The following is an 18,163-nucleotide window of genomic DNA, read 5'->3' as shown; positions in this document are numbered from 1 at the left end:
AACTCGTGGCAAGTTGGCAACGAGGTTTCGATTGATGTTTGCTTTTTCTCAGTAAAACTAGAGCGTTTCATCATCTGGTCGAGAGTGGATCGCGTCATTGGACGCCGCTGTCAGTGTGCATTAGCGCCATGGCGGACGCGTTGGCCCCAGGAGCTGTCCAACTACCTACCGTGGGGTCTATTAATCTTGTAAAGGGAAGTAATCTGAGAATATCTAGGTTGAAGAAGTCAGGACACTTTATGATAGTGTATTATATTTGAAGGGGTGCACCAAGGCTCTGTGTTGCTGTGCTGGGTTACCTGAGGAATGGCCCCCCGTTAGGGCAGCGGTTCGCACGAGACTTGCTTTTTTGGGCGCTGCATCCCTGTCAAACCCCTGGTCCCAGCAATGGAAACAACCACTGGGGGCGCTTACCCAGCACACTAGAGGAGGTCGTAAATAAACAGGACCCGAACCTGATAAACAGTCCCAGCGCGAGCTGAACGAAAGGGGTTCCCCCGATGTGAAAGAATCATCGCTCTTTGCTCAGCAACAGTGTTCAAAAACATCAGAGATGGCAGAAATAACTCGGGACCGCGCTCGAGAGATTATCTCCGAAATTTATTCCCAGTCTGGCGGCTTTCTGGGTGATAATGAGCAAGAGAGGGCACTAAGCAAAGTCCTAGCCGCCCCTGTGCTGGACGCAGCAGCCAAGGCGTGCACCACCGACACACGGTTTTTTTACGAACTCATACAGAATGCCGACGACTGCACATACAAATGGGCAAATTCCCAAAAAGAAGCTCCTTCTCTGAGATTTGAATTCCGACCGGGTCGCATTATTGTCGAGTCTAACGAGGATGGGTTTGAAGAAAGCCATGTCCGAGCATTGTGCAGCGCAGAAAAAAGAACGAAGATAGGGCAGATCGGTGAGAAAGGAATCGGCTTTAAGTCGTTGTTCAAGGTTGCCCGGAAAGTCCAGATCCAGTCTGGTCCTTTCTGTTTCTCGCTCCAGCACCGAGAGGGACAGAACGGCCTGGGGATGATAGCTCCCATCAATGAGACACACGAATGCCTCCCAGAAACTGTACGGAATAGGTTCACTCTCTTCCTCATTAATCCAGAGCACTATCTGGACCTTGGGGACAAGCTGCTGGACTTTCCATTTACCATGACTGCATTTCTGCGTAACATCAAACTAGTGAGTGTCTGCCACCGAGGCGCATTTTCCGCATTTTCAAGGGCATCTGCACACGGCAAACCTATAGTCAAATTATCCCAATTGTCCAGGAAGGTGAACCGTGCAGAATTCTTCCTCTTCAAAAAAGAAATAACTACGCTACCATACCGTGAGAGTCGTCCTTTGCGTTATTCGACTGAGATGACACTGGCATTTCCACTCTCTAGCGAGTCACCACCTGCAGTCCCGTTCGTGCATGCATATCTTCCTCTGGCTGGAGCTGAAAAATGGTTAAAATTTCTTGTGCAATCCGATTTTGAAGTACGGGATAACAGAGAGGATCTGGCGGATTCCTATTTCAACGAATGTCTCCTGCGCGAACTTCCTCAAGCGTTTTATGCTGCACTTGAAACATTATCTTCCATGGAGCAGTTCGAATATTCATGGCCCCGATTCCTTCCAACTGATGACATCAAACACCGTCAGTGGGCTCAGTTCCACGAGAGCGTCAAGAAAGACTTGAAACATCTGCCTATCTTCAAGACAGTGAAAGGCACCCTGAAGTCTCTAGAAGAGGTTCGATACTTGCTACCAGAACACTTAGACTCCAATGGGGATCCTTTATTTAGTGATTTGGAAGAATATATCTACCTGTCTGCCAAGTACAGTGAATACTATGGGATCCTCAAGGCATTTGGTCTTCAACCTGTTTCATCACATCAGTTACTTCACCGACTGCGCTGCTCTCTTTCCGGACTAGGCTTTGGCAGCGCGTCCTTTGGACAGGGAATAAAGTACGGATGGTATTCTAGAGTGGCTTCACTTGTATTATCATGGATGAACTCCTCTCTCGCAAAAGAAGTGGAGGTATTGCGCCTTGTTCCCGTACAACAACAGTTAGTTTTTGATGCTACAACGACGGTGGAACTGTTGAAAAGCCCAAAGGAGACTGATATCTACTTTCCTCACGACATTTGTGGGAACTTGATTCCAGATTCAGGTCTCGACACAGTGCCAGTGATTAACGCAGCGGATGGTGTACAGACGCAGCTATTCACACGACTAGGCGTCAAGCGTGCAAGCCAGTCTTTTGCTATCCAGCGCATCTATGCTTTGAATGACAGTACCTTGCGTCCCGGAGTATCCCAGTCTGTACAAAATCTTCGATATATGTTTTTCGCCGCTCCTGACGGGAGCGTAATTGACACTGAACGCATCCTCGTCCATGATGACGCTGGAAGGCCCTGATGAGGCCGTCGCATAATTCCACCGACGTATACTTCAAAACCGCTGATCTATACGGCATGAGCGAAATCCATCGTCGAGTCCAGCTGTACAACACTACAGCCCGTCGGCTTCCGTCTCTCCGAGTTAGCTTTTTACACCCCAATTACACCGCTGGTTTCGAATATGATGCGGCGTGGACAAGCTGGCTCGAGCAGACCTGTTCAATTCGAAGGGTCCCGAGGCTAGAAACATCTGATTCACCAGGCCAGCCTTCTGATATACTTCGGCATATTGTGAGATGTATTCCGGAGCATTTAATCGGCGTATTTATAATGCATTGGGATACGTATGAGAAGGAGCTAGCCAACGCATCCCAGGCCACGTTATCATATATAAGGGCAGCCGTTGTTCCCACGGAATGTGGCAAAATGCCTCTTGAGAAGACTTTCTTGGGACGGCCGGATATGACGGAGATATGGTCCGATGCCCGTTTGAAGGACAAGTTCCCGTTTCTTTCAATTCCGTCCATGTTGCCAAAGGATAACAGGACCAACTGGGAATTCCTCTCTCTATTCGGAGTAACCACAACATTGACGGCCGAGTATCTGCTAGAAAGTCTGTCCCGGCTCTGCCAAGTGTCTCCCAGAGAGCATGCAAAGGGTGGCTTCTTTAAATTATATACCGTACTGGCCGACGATCCGTTTCCGGACTTCTGGTAGGTTGATGAACTCTTTCTCTTCTGTCCATGGCTGAAACTGTTAGGAATCACGCATCAACCCGCGACTTAGTCTACATCCCCAAGCTGGATGGCCCCGACGAACTTGTTAAGATAGCTGATTGTGTTTGGGATGGACCTGAATGGTACAGAAAATATGACTTGGCTAAGTTCGAGGATTATTCCCGTAATCCCAAGGTAAAGGAACTTTTCAAAAAGGTACTGAGCAAGCAAGCGCCGGGCTGGCAGGCAGCTCTCTCGGAACTGTCGCGAATCAAAAATATCGGAGTGAGGAATTCGAATCCCCCGGTTGATATTTACAAGTATCTGGCGACGAGCTCTCTCACGCAGCGTGACTGGGAGGTGATTCGGTAATTTTCCGTGCCCTTCAATGCGAACAGGGCTTACATTTCACTTAGGCTCCGTTTCACGGTCAACGAGTATATCTATCTTCCAGACGAAGATACCTGGTGTGCACCAACCGAATGCGTGTGGAGCGGCTGCGTGTTTGAAAATTGGCAATACAGTATACGCCACATTTATTCGGATTTAAAAGAGTTTTTTGTGCATGGGCTCGGTGTAGATACTCCAGATGTGAATGATTGCGCCTACGAAATTGCGCTGGTGACACTTACAGATAAACCTCCCAGGCAGATCTCGGCCCTTATCCAGGAGCTCAACGGTCTTAGTCCCACAGCCAAAGAGCTTGAACCTCTGAGGCTTGTGAGGTTCTTGCCTGTTCGGCAAGGGGGTACAGATATTACTTACGTCTCTGTCGATGAGCCCTTCCTAATTGCCGATGATGAGCGCTTCACAATCGATCCTAAGGTGCCAGTCCTTGAGATGACAACAGAGGAGGTGTGCCGTTTACGAACATTTATTGCAGCTATGAATCTCGAGAGTCGGTACTTGTCAAGGCATGTCATAGAGAGAACATGCCCGGTTGACGATGCGGAAGAATCAGCGGATCTGACACACGCTCTACGTGTCAAGACCAAATTCCTGCACCGGTATCTTTCTTGTCTCCTTTTCATTGTGCATGGTCATTAACAGTGATACCTAGGTGTACAGTACATTATGGTAGCACGAAAGAGAAAACAAAGCAGCTTTTCTCTGGGGCCACGGTATACACGGCGACGGGCTTCCGACGATCTTTTAGTCTTGAGGGCGGATTGGCCCCAGAAGTGAGCCATGAAGGCCGGGTTCATATCGAAGAAGCCCATGGGACACTCCGGATATACGTTCCCATAGATCCAAAGCAACGAGCTATCTCTTACGCGACCGAGCTCCCACGAGCACTAGTACGGCTTCTCAAGATAAGCGACAAAGGGGCATGCGAAGCCTTTGCCACTGTCTTTCGCGAGTCGGTGGATATCCTGGACGATATTCTTACGGAAAAGGGCATAGTCCAACTACCTACGGCGGAGCCAAAAGGTCAAGCACTAGCAATTCGTACGAAGAACCAGGTACTATCTAAGATACAACGCGCATGCTCTACCTCCACCTCAAGCTGCGTGAAGTCTACTTGGGATACTACACCAATAAAACTAAACGTCTCGAAAGGATACCTGGCGGAACTGAACAGTTGTGAGTAGACCCTCCCAAACTAGCCATCATTTAGCTAATCCCTGCCTTTGTACAGCATTAAGCCAGCCGGATAGTCTCGCGGATACAGATGTTGAAGACTTGGACATTACGAGCCCACTATTTGGATATTTGTTTTCAAAGGAAAATCGAGACCTTACAGCCATCGACGCTGCAATGGAATTGGCAGCGCAGAGCTTTGAACCAGGCTGGATGAGCCTCTTGCTTGGTCGTGCTGATATCGACAACCGTGTTATAATCCCACCTTCTGCGGTTGAAATTGCTGTGCGCAACGAAGTACGTGGTCACGATGTCACAAAGCGCTTATTTGAATACATGCGTCTATCTGGCCAAGTCTTCGTTATCACAGAGAGACTTCTGGAAGCCGCAGCCGGAAACGAAGGATGCGGTGGACAGATAATGCCTATTCTGCTTGAACATGCCAGAGAGGAGGAGCCAAACGCAACAGTAATCACAGAAGATGTTTTGAAAGCCGCAGTCGAAAACACTGAATCTGGCGATGCACTGGTTTCACTCCTTCTTGGGCAGCAGAATGCCAGTGCCGCTATCACGGAAGATGTTGTCATCGCAGCTGTGGAAAACGAAGATCACGGGCACAATATAATCGAGCAGCTGCTCAAATGTGATAGCCATATCCCGGTGTCGCCGGCTGTTCTTGCAGCAGGTGCAGGAAATATGCAACAAGGTCTGCGCATCACGAAGCTTCTACTTGCGCATTGTCAAGACAACACTCTAATTACAGAGGACGTAATTATATCAGCCATACACAATGATATAGACGGTCTAGGTGTTTTGAATCATCTCAAGCAGCACCGGGGTGGGTTCCTCAACGTCACAGAAAACATCTTAATTGCAGCAACAGAAAGCAACTACTTTGATAAAATTGATGACCTCTTCGACTTACCCGAAGGCTTTCCAGTTACCACCGCGGTCCTTGAGGCTGCAGCAAGAAGCCGAAAGTGTGATGAAGAAGATCTGGGATATCTGCTTGCCTGCAGCGACGCAGATTACCAGGTCGCCAAGGCGACTATGTTGCGTGCTACTCATAACTCAGAAAAGGTTGAATATCTAGTCGACAACCAGAGTCGACTCACCGAGGCCATCCTGATAGCGGCAGCAGCTGATGTCGACTGGCCTCTGCAACGGGCCATGCTTGATCTCGTTCACGCTCATGACCTCCGTATTACAGAAGCCGTGCTAGTAGCAGCTTCCGGAAACCCAGGACATGGTGTAACTGTGGTTCCTTTGCTGCTTGGGTGTGACAAGGAGATTTGGATCTCCGAAAATGTAATTCTTGCAGCTGTCACCAACCCTGGCTCATATGCAGATGAAATCTTACAGGTGCTGTGGGATCGGCAGCCTGATGTTCGCATCACCGAGGAAACGATTATAGCTGCTGCGTCGACAGATACCTCCACGATCGTAAGGTTGATTGAGTTGATCAATAGCTCTCCTAAATCTGCTGTTCAGATTGAAGAGCGTCTCCTGGAATCTCTATCAAAGAATAGGACAAGTGGCGCGAAAGCACTGCAACTCCTACTCGACGATCAAAGTACAAACAAAAGCCCTATCCCGGTTACTATACAGTCGCTCATCAATGCGGCAGGGAACAGCGGTTGCGGCTGTGAAGTCATGTCTCTATTACTCGATCACGGAAAGCGACCTGTGGAAACTCAGATGCCAGAGGAAGTCCTAATAGCAGCAGCTGGTAATCCATTATGGGGACTCGAGATCCTGACCCTTCTTGTTGATCGGGGATATACCCTGCGGTACTCCAGGGAGGTTCTCAATGCCGCAGAGGAGAATCTATGGGATGGCGGAGAGATTTTGGCGTTTCTGATAAGAAATATGCTTCCAAATGACTGTGTACCTGGTAGCTGCTATCCTTCGGAGGACGAGGGCTCAACATTTTCTGGGGATACTGAGGTTCCGGAAGATGCGGACTTCGCAGACGATAAAGGATCCTCAGGAAGTGCAGACGGGTCTGAGGACTATGAAACCGCAGATGATGAATAGGCAGCGTATATGTACAGGCTCTTCTGTCTGGATAGTTGGTGCTATAGTTCGTCACTCAGTAAATCGTCCAATATAACCACGTACCTCAATCATCACAACAGAGACCACAACTTGTGAGCAACCGGCAATAGACTCTCAAAGATAGAATAAGGGATATGGAAGACAGGGATGGCTCCAACCTTTGGACTTGGAAGTGAACACCGTTGCAGCTTGTTCATTCCATACCCCTCATTCCAGCACAAGCGAGATTACATACATTCCAAACACGGACCATAACATCTACTAATGGGAATTGGCGAGGCAACATGCTGAAGTACCTGCCTAAAGCTACATTCCTCTCACTTTTGTAGCGAATTAACTAAAATTAGAGATAGTGGAAGCGGAAATGCCGCATTGTACAGGCTGCCCCGGCAACCGAAAACTGTACAGCCAGTCAGATAGGCAAATACCTCTCCTAATAACCAACACATTGCGAGAAAAAACATTAGGCTATGTATCTTTGTTAGTATGAGGATGTACGACTTCTCCAACCTGAAATGCAGACTCCATAAAATACGGTATAATGCAGAAAGGTATATCCAAGAGAACCCCCGCAAAAGAAACTAAAAGATGGTAAGAGAAAATAGAACGTAGAAAGAAAGATCTATACAAGAATGAACCCACTAGGGGTGATTAAGTAGAACAAAGGAAACGTTTTGTGTGTGTGTTGTGGATTTTGAATGAAAGAAAGAAAGCCCACATTATGAGCTCGGGCCAGATCCGCCAGAACCAGACTTCGTCGACGAAGTAGGCGAGATGAACCCGGTCTTCGGGGTTCCTGGCCGCGAGGAGGCCTGCCGATAGAACCGGAAGGACTGGTTGGCGACCGATTCCACGGGAGAGAGGGGAAGGCTGGCGCTGCTGGCGTTGCGCAAGTGGTCATCCACGCTGGCGGAGTAGTTGCGGCGCTCCTTCAGAGGCCATGTGGACAGGCACGCACGGGGGATGAGCCCACGCTGCTCGGTTTGGGCGACTGTGCAGAGGGTCTGGGATTGTTAGTGTTGTTTCATAAACGTAGAAGGTGAAAAACTTACCCATCCGTCATCGAATGCCTGGTCCAGACGCACCATCGTTCCCTCGCCGACGTCGAGATGACCCGTGCTGCGAGCGGCAAAGGGCATGTCGACGCGGTAGAGGTGCACGCTCCATGGCTTGACCGAGGGGACTTCAGGTTGGCCCGGCTGGTAAACCGGAGAAGGTGGGGATGGTAGCGACGGTGATGGTGATTTTGATTGCGGTGGCGATTGTGGGTGTGGTTGGGGCTGTTGTTGGGATTCCGGTTCTGACTTGGGTTTTGTGAACTTGACTGATTTCGATGATTTGGAGCGGTCAGGTTGCTGCTCATCTTCTCCGGAGATACGACCAGTCAGGGCATCGACGCTGATGTTTGCTGCTGGGTTGTTCATGGCCACCATACCAGACGAGACACTGCGAACCCTGAACAGCTCTTCACCGATCATCTCGCTCGGGGATGGGAAGCGAGTCTGCCTTTCCTGGTGCTCGTCGCTGTATTCGGAGACGCTGCGGAGGCTGTTCATCGTGGTCCAGGTTGAGAGCCCATTGTTGGCCTTCTCAGGTTGAGGTTGGGGCTGAGCTGGGGCTGGAGCTGGAGCTGGAGCTTGGGGTTGGGCGTGGGACTGAGGCTGGCACTCTTCCTGCTGCTGCACCGAATCCTTAGCATTGCACTTGCAATGGCAATGATGCTGGAGCTGGGCAGGCGGCGGAGGCTGCATGTGGACGTGCGGTTGCTCTGGTTGTGATTGAGCCTGGGATTCACCTTGCGGTGATTGTGACTGTGACCGCGCCAGAGAACTCTGAGACCTGTTGAACTTCTGCGTGACAGCACGGACGGTCAAAGACCCGTTTTCTTGCACCTTGGACAGGACTCTGGGTAGACGACGCGTAGGCTCCGGCGGGGGCGGAATGTGCAGGAATTCCTCAGAGAAGCCGTACTCGTGGGCCTGCAGGCTCCGTCTCTGGGCAGGGGAGAGCTCTTTGTGACTCGTCCCCTTCATCTTGTTGACGGCGAAGCTGGCGGTGGCCGTGACTGGGGATAGGAGGCGCTGGGTGCGCTCTTTCCATGTCGGCTTCCGCAGTGCGGGATGCACCTCACCGCTGAACAACACCGGAGGAGGCAGTTGGGTTGTGACAGAGTTGACGGTGCTGGTGCTTTCGTTGGCCGCCGCTGGGCCGTTGTGGATGGACTGTCTCTCCGGGTTGTGGTCGTGGTTGTGGACGGGGTCCTCCTGTGGGTGTGTGAGAGAGCCGTCGCTGTTGTTGCCGCGGCCCTTGAAGGTGTCCGACATTCCGACTAGAGTCAAGCTGCTTTTGGTGTAGAGGTTCGAGGCGAGGTTGTACATGGGGTTTTGCTTCTCGACCGGTGGGAGGTTTCTCTCATTGCGGACGGCCATTTGTAGGGCTCGCTTCTTGCGGTGCAGGCGGAAGAAGATCAGGCCCAGCAGGAGCAGGACCAGGCTCATGACACCAACAGCAATCCCGGCTTCGGCACCGGGAGAAAGCCTGTGGGGGCCCGGGGATGGCAAGCCGGGGGATTCAGTGGTAGGCAGATCAGATTGCGTAGACGACGGCGAGTTGGTGGACTTGGAAGTGGAAGTCGGGTCCATAGCGGTCTCGGACCAGAGCTCAGGATGCCATTGTCCGTCATCGATCTTTGCTTGTTCAGACTTACTCGAGTCTTTCGAGTCTTGGTTGAGTGCATTTGTGTTTGTGTTTGTTGGTTGCTCGTTGTTGCCATGCCACGTCCCGTCGTTGTATCCAGAGGACTGCTGTGATGAGCTTTGCGAGCCGGAGTTAAGTGCATTTGAGTTTGAGTTGGCGTTCCAGTTACTATTCTGTGCAGCAGGCTGCGTGTTCGCCTGGCTCTGGCCTTGTCCTGTTTGTCCTTGGCTGGTCTGTCCCTGGCCGCTCCACTGGCTTTGTCCGTTGGTTTGGCCCTGCGTGTTACCACTTGCTGATCCAGTGCCAGAAGAGGCCCCGTTGGACCATTGTCCGGAGCTTTGTCCTGTACCTTGGGTTTGGGAGCCCGAGGCCTGGTTGGAACTGGCTTCCTGTCCCCAGCCAGTCTGTCCGTTAAGCTGGCTGGCAGCTTCACCATACTGTGATCCGCTACTCCCTGAAGTGCCTCTGGTGCCTCCGGTGCCTTCGGTGCCTGCAGTGCCTGCGGTGCCTGCGGTGGCGCCATTCGTCCCGGCACCAGTACCAGTGCCAGCACCGGATGTACCAGCCGTACCTGCAGTCTCCCCGGTACTACCGGTGCCAGCAGTGCCGGCAGTGCCGGCATTTCCAGAATTACCAGCATGATACATCCCATCATCATACTGTCCAGATCCCTGGGATGAACCTTGGGAACCTTGGGAGCCCTGAGCTCCCCAATAAGACCCAGCAGCCTCAGATGCCATGGTGGGTTGTCGAAATGGCGAGTAAGTGTCGTGTTGTCAGAGAATAAAGCCAAAACAAGAGGCGAATCGACGTGAAAGCTATTATTATACTACGCAAATACCACGACAGGCCTTTGTTTTGATTTCCATGCTGCTCCTCCGCTCCCAGAATGTGTTTATTGGTTGATCCGGCACAAACGAACCCCTGGGATGTTTTTGGGAATGCCCGCTAGTCTCGTTAAGAGCTTGGATGTATTTTGAGAGTCCAATGGAGGCTCTTGGAGCCAGTTTGCTTTGTGGTTCAGGTAATCAGATATGTGCGGAGCTTGCATTCTTGTGGTGTTTACCGCGGACATTCCGTGGGTGTGTCAACAAACAACCGCATAAAAGCTGCTCACGGGGCACATTCTTTTGCACCACTAGTTTAATAGGTAAGAATCGACATTCCTAGAATTAATATCTCATAAACAAGATACTGTTTGGTAGCATCCCGTCAATCGAGGGGTTGCAGTGGGCAGTGGGAGCATCTTACCCGAGCCATGCAACTTTTGCTCACCGAGTGGCTAAGCTGAAAGGGTGTTGAAGGAATCATTGCCTTTTCCTTTTCCCCTTTTTCCAGTTTTTTGGATAATTAAAGGTTTTTAAACAGCGCGAGACTGAATGGGAAGTCCCGCCAGGGCAGGGTCCGAAGCTCTGGATGGCGCTACTAAGCAATAAAGTGACCGGCCAAGCACTCAACGAGATTCGCCTTATCACCTAGTTTAAGGGCATAATTATGCGATGGTTTATAGTAAATTAGACTCAACGTAGCTTGAACAGCGCGATAGTGCGATTAAACCGAGAATACCTATACTCGCCGCCACAAGGCTGATCAGTGATCGCACTCAATGGACACGATAATAACCTCACAAATTGATTATTTTTTTTTCTATTTAGACCTTCACATTAACGTAATTCCCGGTCAGTTCGTGCATCCCGGTCGGTTCGTGCAACTCCAAAAAATCAAACGCGTCAACCACCCACCAACTTCAACTACCCACCATGCCACGAAAAGCGCGTAAAACGAAGCAAGAATTGATTAAGCAAGAGGGCAGACTTCAATACGCCTTAAATAATTTAAAAAATCAAAAAATTTTAAATCCTCGCCAAGCTGCTTTGATTTATAATCTACCTCCTCAAACCCTACGTGATTAACTAAAGGGACTTCAATCTCAACCAGAACTCCGCAACCACAAGAGTAGGCTATCTATAAGACAAGAAGATGCATTAATAGCATGGATAGTATTACTTGATATACGTGGCACTGCCCCAAGGCACTTTCAAGTACAAGAGATAGCCAATATTATCCTAGGTACTGATTCTGTCGCCCCCCCAAAGCCAGTAGGAAAGAACTGGGTAACAGAGTTTACTAAGCGTTGCCCGGAGATTAAAAGCAGATTTGCTAGAAAGATTAATCACTAAAGAGCACTATATAAAAGATCCGAAGGTTATTAGTACTTTTTTCAACGAGTTGCAGAAGGTTAAAGATCAGTATAGTATTATAGATAAAGATATCTATAATTTTGATGAAACTGGGTTTACTATAGGACTTATTACAATAATAAAGATAGTTTTTAGAGTAGAAATGCCTGGCAAACCATGGCTTATACAGCTAGGGAATCAGGAATGGGTTATAACTATTAAATACATTAATTTAAAGGGGTGGTCAATACCCTCTACCATTATCTTCAAGAGAAAAGTTCATATTAAGGGATAGTTTAATGAAGCAGCTATCCCAGGAGATTGAAGAGTTGAAATAAGCACTAATAGATAGACTATAGATATAATTAGCCTGCGCTGGCTTTAAAAAGTCTTTATTCCAGCTATAAATGGGCATATAAGAGGGGGGTATTGACTCCTTATTCTAGATAGCCATGGAAGCCACCTAACGCCTGAATTTAATATGACGTGCAAGGAAAACAATATTATAGTAATCTGCATGCCTGCTCATTCATCTCATCTTCTGCAACCTCTAGATATTAGTTATTTTAGCCCTTTAAAAAGAGCTTATAGCAAGCTTATCAAGCAGAAAAAGCGCCTGAGATATAATTATATTAACAAGCTAGACTTCTTGAAGGCTTATCTAACAGCTTACAAAGAGGTCTTTACTATAGAGAATACTAAAAGCAGATTCAGAGTAACTGGAATAGTCCCCTTCAACCCTCATGTAGTGCTGGATAAGTTGAGCTTAAGTATAGTAGTTAAAACCCCCCCTCCTAGTAGAGGGAGTACTTTAATCCCTTCCTCCCAGCTCTATATACCTTATATAGTCCGCTAAGTGCACTGGAAAGCTTCCTCAGTTAAAAAGCTTCTTAAAAATAGGTCTAGAAGTCCTATATTACCCTTAAAGCAAGCGCTAGATAAGTTTATAAAGGGCTGTGAGCTAGCTATTTATAATACTAGTTTACTAGTAAATAAAAACTGCACTCTCCGCGCAGCTATTAAGAATAATAGGCAGAAAAAAGATTATTCTAAGCGCTAAATAACTCCTACAGAAGATCTTTTATTTCAAGAAGCTAGGGATCTAATTTCGCTGAGAAATGAGCAATTAGAGATAGAGGGGGGTAGTGCTGGTGGAAGTGCTCTTCCAACTTTAACTATACCTAAACGTGCCCCGCCAACATGTTCTGAATGTAATATTATGGGGCATACTAGGAGGGGATGTCCGAATCGTTAATATAATTAGTTTATTTAATTTGAATCACTTTTGGTTGTTGTACAGTACTTTAAAGTTGATCAAGCATGGATTTTGGGGGGGTATGCACGAACCGACCGGGATGCACGAACCGACCGGGAATTACGTTATNACTAAAGGGACTTCAATCTCAACCAGAACTCCGCAACCACAAGAGTAGGCTATCTATAAGACAAGAAGATGCATTAATAGCATGGATAGTATTACTTGATATACGTGGCACTGCCCCAAGGCACTTTCAAGTACAAGAGATAGCCAATATTATCCTAGGTACTGATTCTGTCGCCCCCCCAAAGCCAGTAGGAAAGAACTGGGTAACAGAGTTTACTAAGCGTTGCCCGGAGATTAAAAGCAGATTTGCTAGAAAGATTAATCACTAAAGAGCACTATATAAAAGATCCGAAGGTTATTAGTACTTTTTTCAACGAGTTGCAGAAGGTTAAAGATCAGTATAGTATTATAGATAAAGATATCTATAATTTTGATGAAACTGGGTTTACTATAGGACTTATTACAATAATAAAGATAGTTTTTAGAGTAGAAATGCCTGGCAAACCATGGCTTATACAGCTAGGGAATCAGGAATGGGTTATAACTATTAAATACATTAATTTAAAGGGGTGGTCAATACCCTCTACCATTATCTTCAAGAGAAAAGTTCATATTAAGGGATAGTTTAATGAAGCAGCTATCCCAGGAGATTGAAGAGTTGAAATAAGCACTAATAGATAGACTATAGATATAATTAGCCTGCGCTGGCTTTAAAAAGTCTTTATTCCAGCTATAAATGGGCATATAAGAGGGGGGTATTGACTCCTTATTCTAGATAGCCATGGAAGCCACCTAACGCCTGAATTTAATATGACGTGCAAGGAAAACAATATTATAGTAATCTGCATGCCTGCTCATTCATCTCATCTTCTGCAACCTCTAGATATTAGTTATTTTAGCCCTTTAAAAAGAGCTTATAGCAAGCTTATCAAGCAGAAAAAGCGCCTGAGATATAATTATATTAACAAGCTAGACTTCTTGAAGGCTTATCTAACAGCTTACAAAGAGGTCTTTACTATAGAGAATACTAAAAGCAGATTCAGAGTAACTGGAATAGTCCCCTTCAACCCTCATGTAGTGCTGGATAAGTTGAGCTTAAGTATAGTAGTTAAAACCCCCCCTCCTAGTAGAGGGAGTACTTTAATCCCTTCCTCCCAGCTCTATATACCTTATATAGTCCGCTAAGTGCACTGGAAAGCTTCCTCAGTTAAAAAGCTTCTTAAAAATAGGTCTAGAAGTCCTATATTACCCTTAAAGCAAGCGCTAGATAAGTTTATAAAGGGCTGTGAGCTAGCTATTTATAATACTAGTTTACTAGTAAATAAAAACTGCACTCTCCGCGCAGCTATTAAGAATAATAGGCAGAAAAAAGATTATTCTAAGCGCTAAATAACTCCTACAGAAGATCTTTTATTTCAAGAAGCTAGGGATCTAATTTCGCTGAGAAATGAGCAATTAGAGATAGAGGGGGGTAGTGCTGGTGGAAGTGCTCTTCCAACTTTAACTATACCTAAACGTGCCCCGCCAACATGTTCTGAATGTAATATTATGGGGCATACTAGGAGGGGATGTCCGAATCGTTAATATAATTAGTTTATTTAATTTGAATCACTTTTGGTTGTTGTACAGTACTTTAAAGTTGATCAAGCATGGATTTTGGGGGGGTATGCACGAACCGACCGGGATGCACGAACCGACCGGGAATTACGTTATGGTTTTCTTTACGTATGTGTCAACTAGCAACTCCGCGACTGGTGGATTCTTGAACTCGTGTTGTCGAGGATACGCCCTTGGTGACCATAAGGTTCATAGGGCACAAAATATATATCCCGTCAGGTCTTAGGCAAAATCACCACGACAACATTTCAGCCCGTCAAAGTAACAGAAGAAGGGGTAATTGGACATTCTATATACGATGAGTCTATAATTACACACAAATAATGTCAGGGTGACATTTTTCACTATGATGAATCTTTGAAGTCGTGGTCTGGAGCCGCGATGGGACGTGTGTGGAGTATCCTCCTGTGGACATAAAACGTCACGTTGCTAGCAGCCAATGATATGCTTTAAATTGATTCATACCCGGTTCCTATTGGTTTATTACCACGTGGATTAACCACAGCAAGATCCATCTCTTTGGTACACGGCCAGTTCAACAGTTAAAGAGTAGGTATACATTTATGACTTCGGATTCTGATTCGAATTATCCTATGAAATATGAATACCCCTAAAACCCTCCAGAGACTCATCAGAACTAATAACATTCAATGCAGAACTTAATCACCTCGGCGACTCATGGCTATTCTTGGAACACTCTGGTTGAGCCCTGCAGGCGATCGCTGCATGAAACCTTCCTGTGACAAGCGAACCTTGAGCTGCATTGCCTTGCAGCCTGCGTCCTGCAGCAGGTTGGGGCTTGGGAGCTTGGGCCTGAAACCCCCTGGCGGGAGACTGCGTAAACAAATGAGGTCTTGGAATGTTGAGCCCCTGCGTTGGGCTCGGAATGTTGTTCCGGATGGGCATTCGGCCGTCGGGTTTGGGAACGGATGGAAATGGAATCAGAAGGATCGATGATGGAAGACTATCAACCAGGATTTGGTCTTGTTGTACTTGTTGTACTCTTGTGGAACCTAAGCTTGTAGGGCATTTGGCAAAGCAATCCCTTATTACAGACTGAAACTGTAGTTCATCTTGCAAGGGATGGCGGTAATCACATGAAGTAGTTCAGATATATATTTGCACCTCTACTGTACATGTACACTCCATACAGACACTTCAGTACAACTAGATAGAATCACAACCTCGCCTTCTGAACCCCAACCAACGCAGCAATATCCCTCGCAGCGCCCCAAGAAAGCTCATACCCTCTCCCCCCAGCACCATACCCATGAACAATCCTCCTCTCCTTCCCATCAACATCAACTTCCTCAACCTCAATCCTCAACCCCCCCTCCCTCGCGGGCCTCCGCCCGACAATATCGCGAACCACATCAAACCGCCCCCCACTCTCCTCTGTAAAAGGGAACCACTTCGCCGCGTTCCGGAGCAGCGTCTCCCTTGTCTCCAGCGACGGATTCGGGTCCCAGTTGTGCGGCTGCTTCGTGCCTCCGATGATCGTTCCGCCTTCCAGCGGGCGCGGAATGCAGAACGACCAAGTGCCGTCGCTGTTCTGGCGCGTGAGCGTTACATTGCATGGGTTGCGGACGAGGCATGTTTGGCCTTGACTTGTTAGCCAACTACTCTTATGAAAACTGTTATAAAAGATAAGTGGTTGGAGGGTTGGGTAATACCCCGAATAATAAACGCCTTCTCATCACCGAACCCCATCCCGGAACAATTCACGACGGTCTTCACATTCCGATTCCGCGCGAGATAAAATGCCTCTTTCGGATTCGCTAGGGTATATTCCCTCGTCTCGCCGCCGCGGAGGATAAACCTCCTTAGCAGATACGCGCAGTACACAGGCGAGTTGATGCAGAAAGTACGATACTTGACACCCCACTTCACGCCGGGTGGTAATTCCTCGGGAGACAATTTGCGGAAGTCATCGAGGTGCGTGTAATTGTCGAATACATCCTCGGTTAGGTATTCGGGCGGTGGGTTCTCGAGGTGTTCGATCGCGTCGGTGAGGGCGACGCCTGAGGCGGGGTTTGCTGCTTCGGTGCGGAACTGGGTGTAGCTGTATTGGGCTTGGGATTCTTCGCGGACGGCTTGTGGGGTGTGGCCCGGCACCGGGCGGTAGTGGGCGCCGGCCCAGGGGGAGGTGTAGTTTATGGATGTTGTGGAGGGCCAGTCGCGGGCGATGAGGAGGATGTTTTGAGTGGGTGGGAGGGATTGTTGGATGGTGAGTGCGGTCGTGAGGCCGAGGATGCCGGCGCTGTTATTGTTAGTGGTGGTCGGTGTGGACTAGTTTCTGGGACGCACCCGATCACGACGATGGTTTCTTTCTCTGACATGGTCGAAGTGTACTGGTCGATGAAGAGCTGGAAGAGGATGAGGGGAAATGATAAATCCCCGCAACCAGACTTGAACTGCCGGTTCTCGGTGACTCACAGTTGGAGTCGGCGATAACCAGATCGACCCTGGTAATCTACTGCATTATACGAAGTCACTACCTCCTTATACGACACTGCCATCAAGTTGTAACATTTACGGACTTCTAGATTGGCTACGCTTGGCAAATTGGAGGGCGAGAACCGGAATTTGCATTATTCATATTCACATAGCTTTAGAAGACTCCCGCTTTTGAGCCTGTTTCGCTTCTGCGGTCGGCTCGTCATGCATGTCCGCTCCAAGCTGAGGATGCATGTCAGTCCTTCGGCTGCGACGGGGCCGGCCTCGTATACGGGCAAACCGTGCGAGATCGCAAGAACTTATCCGATGACCGCAGGACCTGAACTGCGACATTGCAGGGGCGGGCGAGCCAGCACTCGGGTATACTGTATACTGTAGATAGTATGGTTGAGGTTATAGTCGTAAGAATCATTAATCCAGCGCGTCCGGCAGTTTCTCGATGGTGAATTTTCCGCGCGCGACCTTCATGATCGGAACACCGGGGATCTTGCGGAGTCGGCGGCAGAGGTCTTTATCGTTCGTTGCGACGAGGTAGATTCGGTGTTTCGATACCTGTGTTATTAGCATTCCCTGCCCGCCTGTTACGCTTCGTGGTGGAGACTAGACTCACTCTGTCGACAAGGCAGTCATCGGCGTAGGTGCCCTTGTGCGAGCACTTGACTCTCTCCCATCTTGGATCCTTGGCCACTCGCAAGGCTAATCGGTATTTATCGCCCAGCTTTTCCAACTCGGCAATTGTGCAGTCTGTGAATGTCGGGATACACTTCGCATACAGCCTAATCATGTAAGCACTACCCATGATCCATACACCCGGTGCACATACAGATCCATCATGGCCGGCAGCAAATCAAGTTTCGCCCGAATAGCGTGGGAGACAAAGTTGGTATCGACCAGGACACGGTACGGAGGGCCGAGGGAAGTGTTGGCGGCGAAGAACATGTTCGTCGGGGCAGCCTGGACATGGCGGGCGACCTCATCACTGGGTTTCTTCTCTGGCTTTGCGGGCGGTGGCTTGAGTCGTTCGTCGCGGGCTTTGATCGTGCGCTTCATCTGCGGGAATTAGCGGGGTTGAATTTAAGAATGGAAAGTCGGTGTTTACTGACTTGCGCGAACTTCTTGGTTTTCTTTGCGACACCCATTTTGAA

The 18,163-nt window shown here is 48.3% G+C and overlaps 4 protein-coding genes across 4 annotated transcripts; 1 reads left to right on the top strand and 3 right to left on the bottom strand.

Moving 5' to 3' along the window:
- Positions 1-553: 553 nt before the first annotated feature.
- ASPSYDRAFT_75775 (uncharacterized protein) lies at positions 554-6,844 on the top strand (the record flags this gene model as incomplete). Its single annotated transcript, XM_040850828.1, has 7 exons — positions 554-2,380; positions 2,401-3,101; positions 3,149-3,472; positions 3,521-4,111; positions 4,165-4,688; positions 4,744-6,572; positions 6,600-6,844. 7 exons carry the CDS (start codon positions 554-556, stop codon positions 6,720-6,722), a joined length of 5,919 nt encoding a protein of 1,972 aa, XP_040705554.1. The 3' UTR covers positions 6,723-6,844.
- A 197-nt stretch (positions 6,845-7,041) lies between these two features.
- ASPSYDRAFT_40280 (uncharacterized protein) lies at positions 7,042-10,192 on the bottom strand. Its single transcript, XM_040846056.1, has 2 exons — positions 7,796-10,192; positions 7,042-7,747 (listed from the first exon to the last, which is right to left on the bottom strand). Exons 1-2 carry the CDS (start codon positions 10,178-10,180, stop codon positions 7,463-7,465), a joined length of 2,670 nt encoding a protein of 889 aa, XP_040705553.1. The 5' UTR covers positions 10,181-10,192; the 3' UTR covers positions 7,042-7,462.
- A 5,395-nt stretch (positions 10,193-15,587) lies between these two features.
- ASPSYDRAFT_40279 (FAD-dependent oxidoreductase) lies at positions 15,588-16,932 on the bottom strand. The gene is made up of 3 exons (XM_040846055.1): positions 16,869-16,932; positions 16,235-16,821; positions 15,588-16,163 (listed from the first exon to the last, which is right to left on the bottom strand). The coding sequence occupies exons 1-3, from the start codon at positions 16,898-16,900 to the stop codon at positions 15,739-15,741; spliced, it is 1,044 nt and encodes a 347-aa protein (XP_040705552.1). The 5' UTR covers positions 16,901-16,932; the 3' UTR covers positions 15,588-15,738.
- A 497-nt stretch (positions 16,933-17,429) lies between these two features.
- Positions 17,430-18,157, bottom strand: ASPSYDRAFT_85447 (rRNA-processing FCF1 family protein; the record flags this gene model as incomplete). The annotated part of the gene is made up of 4 exons (XM_040851525.1): positions 17,430-17,570; positions 17,629-17,794; positions 17,842-18,068; positions 18,122-18,157. The coding sequence occupies 4 exons, from the start codon at positions 18,155-18,157 to the stop codon at positions 17,430-17,432; spliced, it is 570 nt and encodes a 189-aa protein (XP_040705551.1).
- Between the last annotated feature and the right edge of the window lie 6 nt (positions 18,158-18,163).

Source organism: Aspergillus sydowii (assembly GCF_001890705.1).
Source record: "Aspergillus sydowii CBS 593.65 unplaced genomic scaffold ASPSYscaffold_2, whole genome shotgun sequence".
In the NCBI taxonomy this organism is placed as follows: domain Eukaryota; kingdom Fungi; phylum Ascomycota; class Eurotiomycetes; order Eurotiales; family Aspergillaceae; genus Aspergillus; species Aspergillus sydowii.
The sequence above is the reverse complement of the archived record's forward strand: the minus strand, read 5'-3'. Positions and strand labels throughout refer to the sequence as shown.

What these genes read in the sequence shown, in the direction of transcription:
- ASPSYDRAFT_40280 (XM_040846056.1), bottom strand. Translation starts at nt 10,180, where the DNA reads ATGGCATCTGAGGCTGCTGGGTCTTATTGGGGAGCTCAGGGCTCCCAA. An exon ending in AGGCATTCGATGACGGATGG is followed by an intron (nt 7,748 to 7,795) that starts GTAAGTTTTTCA and finishes TAACAATCCCAG; the next exon opens with ACCCTCTGCACAGTCGCCCA.
- ASPSYDRAFT_40279 (XM_040846055.1), bottom strand. Translation starts at nt 16,900, where the DNA reads ATGTCAGAGAAAGAAACCATCGTCGTGATCGG. An exon ending in GAAACCATCGTCGTGATCGG is followed by an intron (nt 16,822 to 16,868) that starts GTGCGTCCCAGA and finishes TAACAATAACAG; the next exon opens with CGCCGGCATCCTCGGCCTCA. An exon ending in GAAGGCGTTTATTATTCGGG is followed by an intron (nt 16,164 to 16,234) that starts GTATTACCCAAC and finishes TAACAAGTCAAG; the next exon opens with GCCAAACATGCCTCGTCCGC.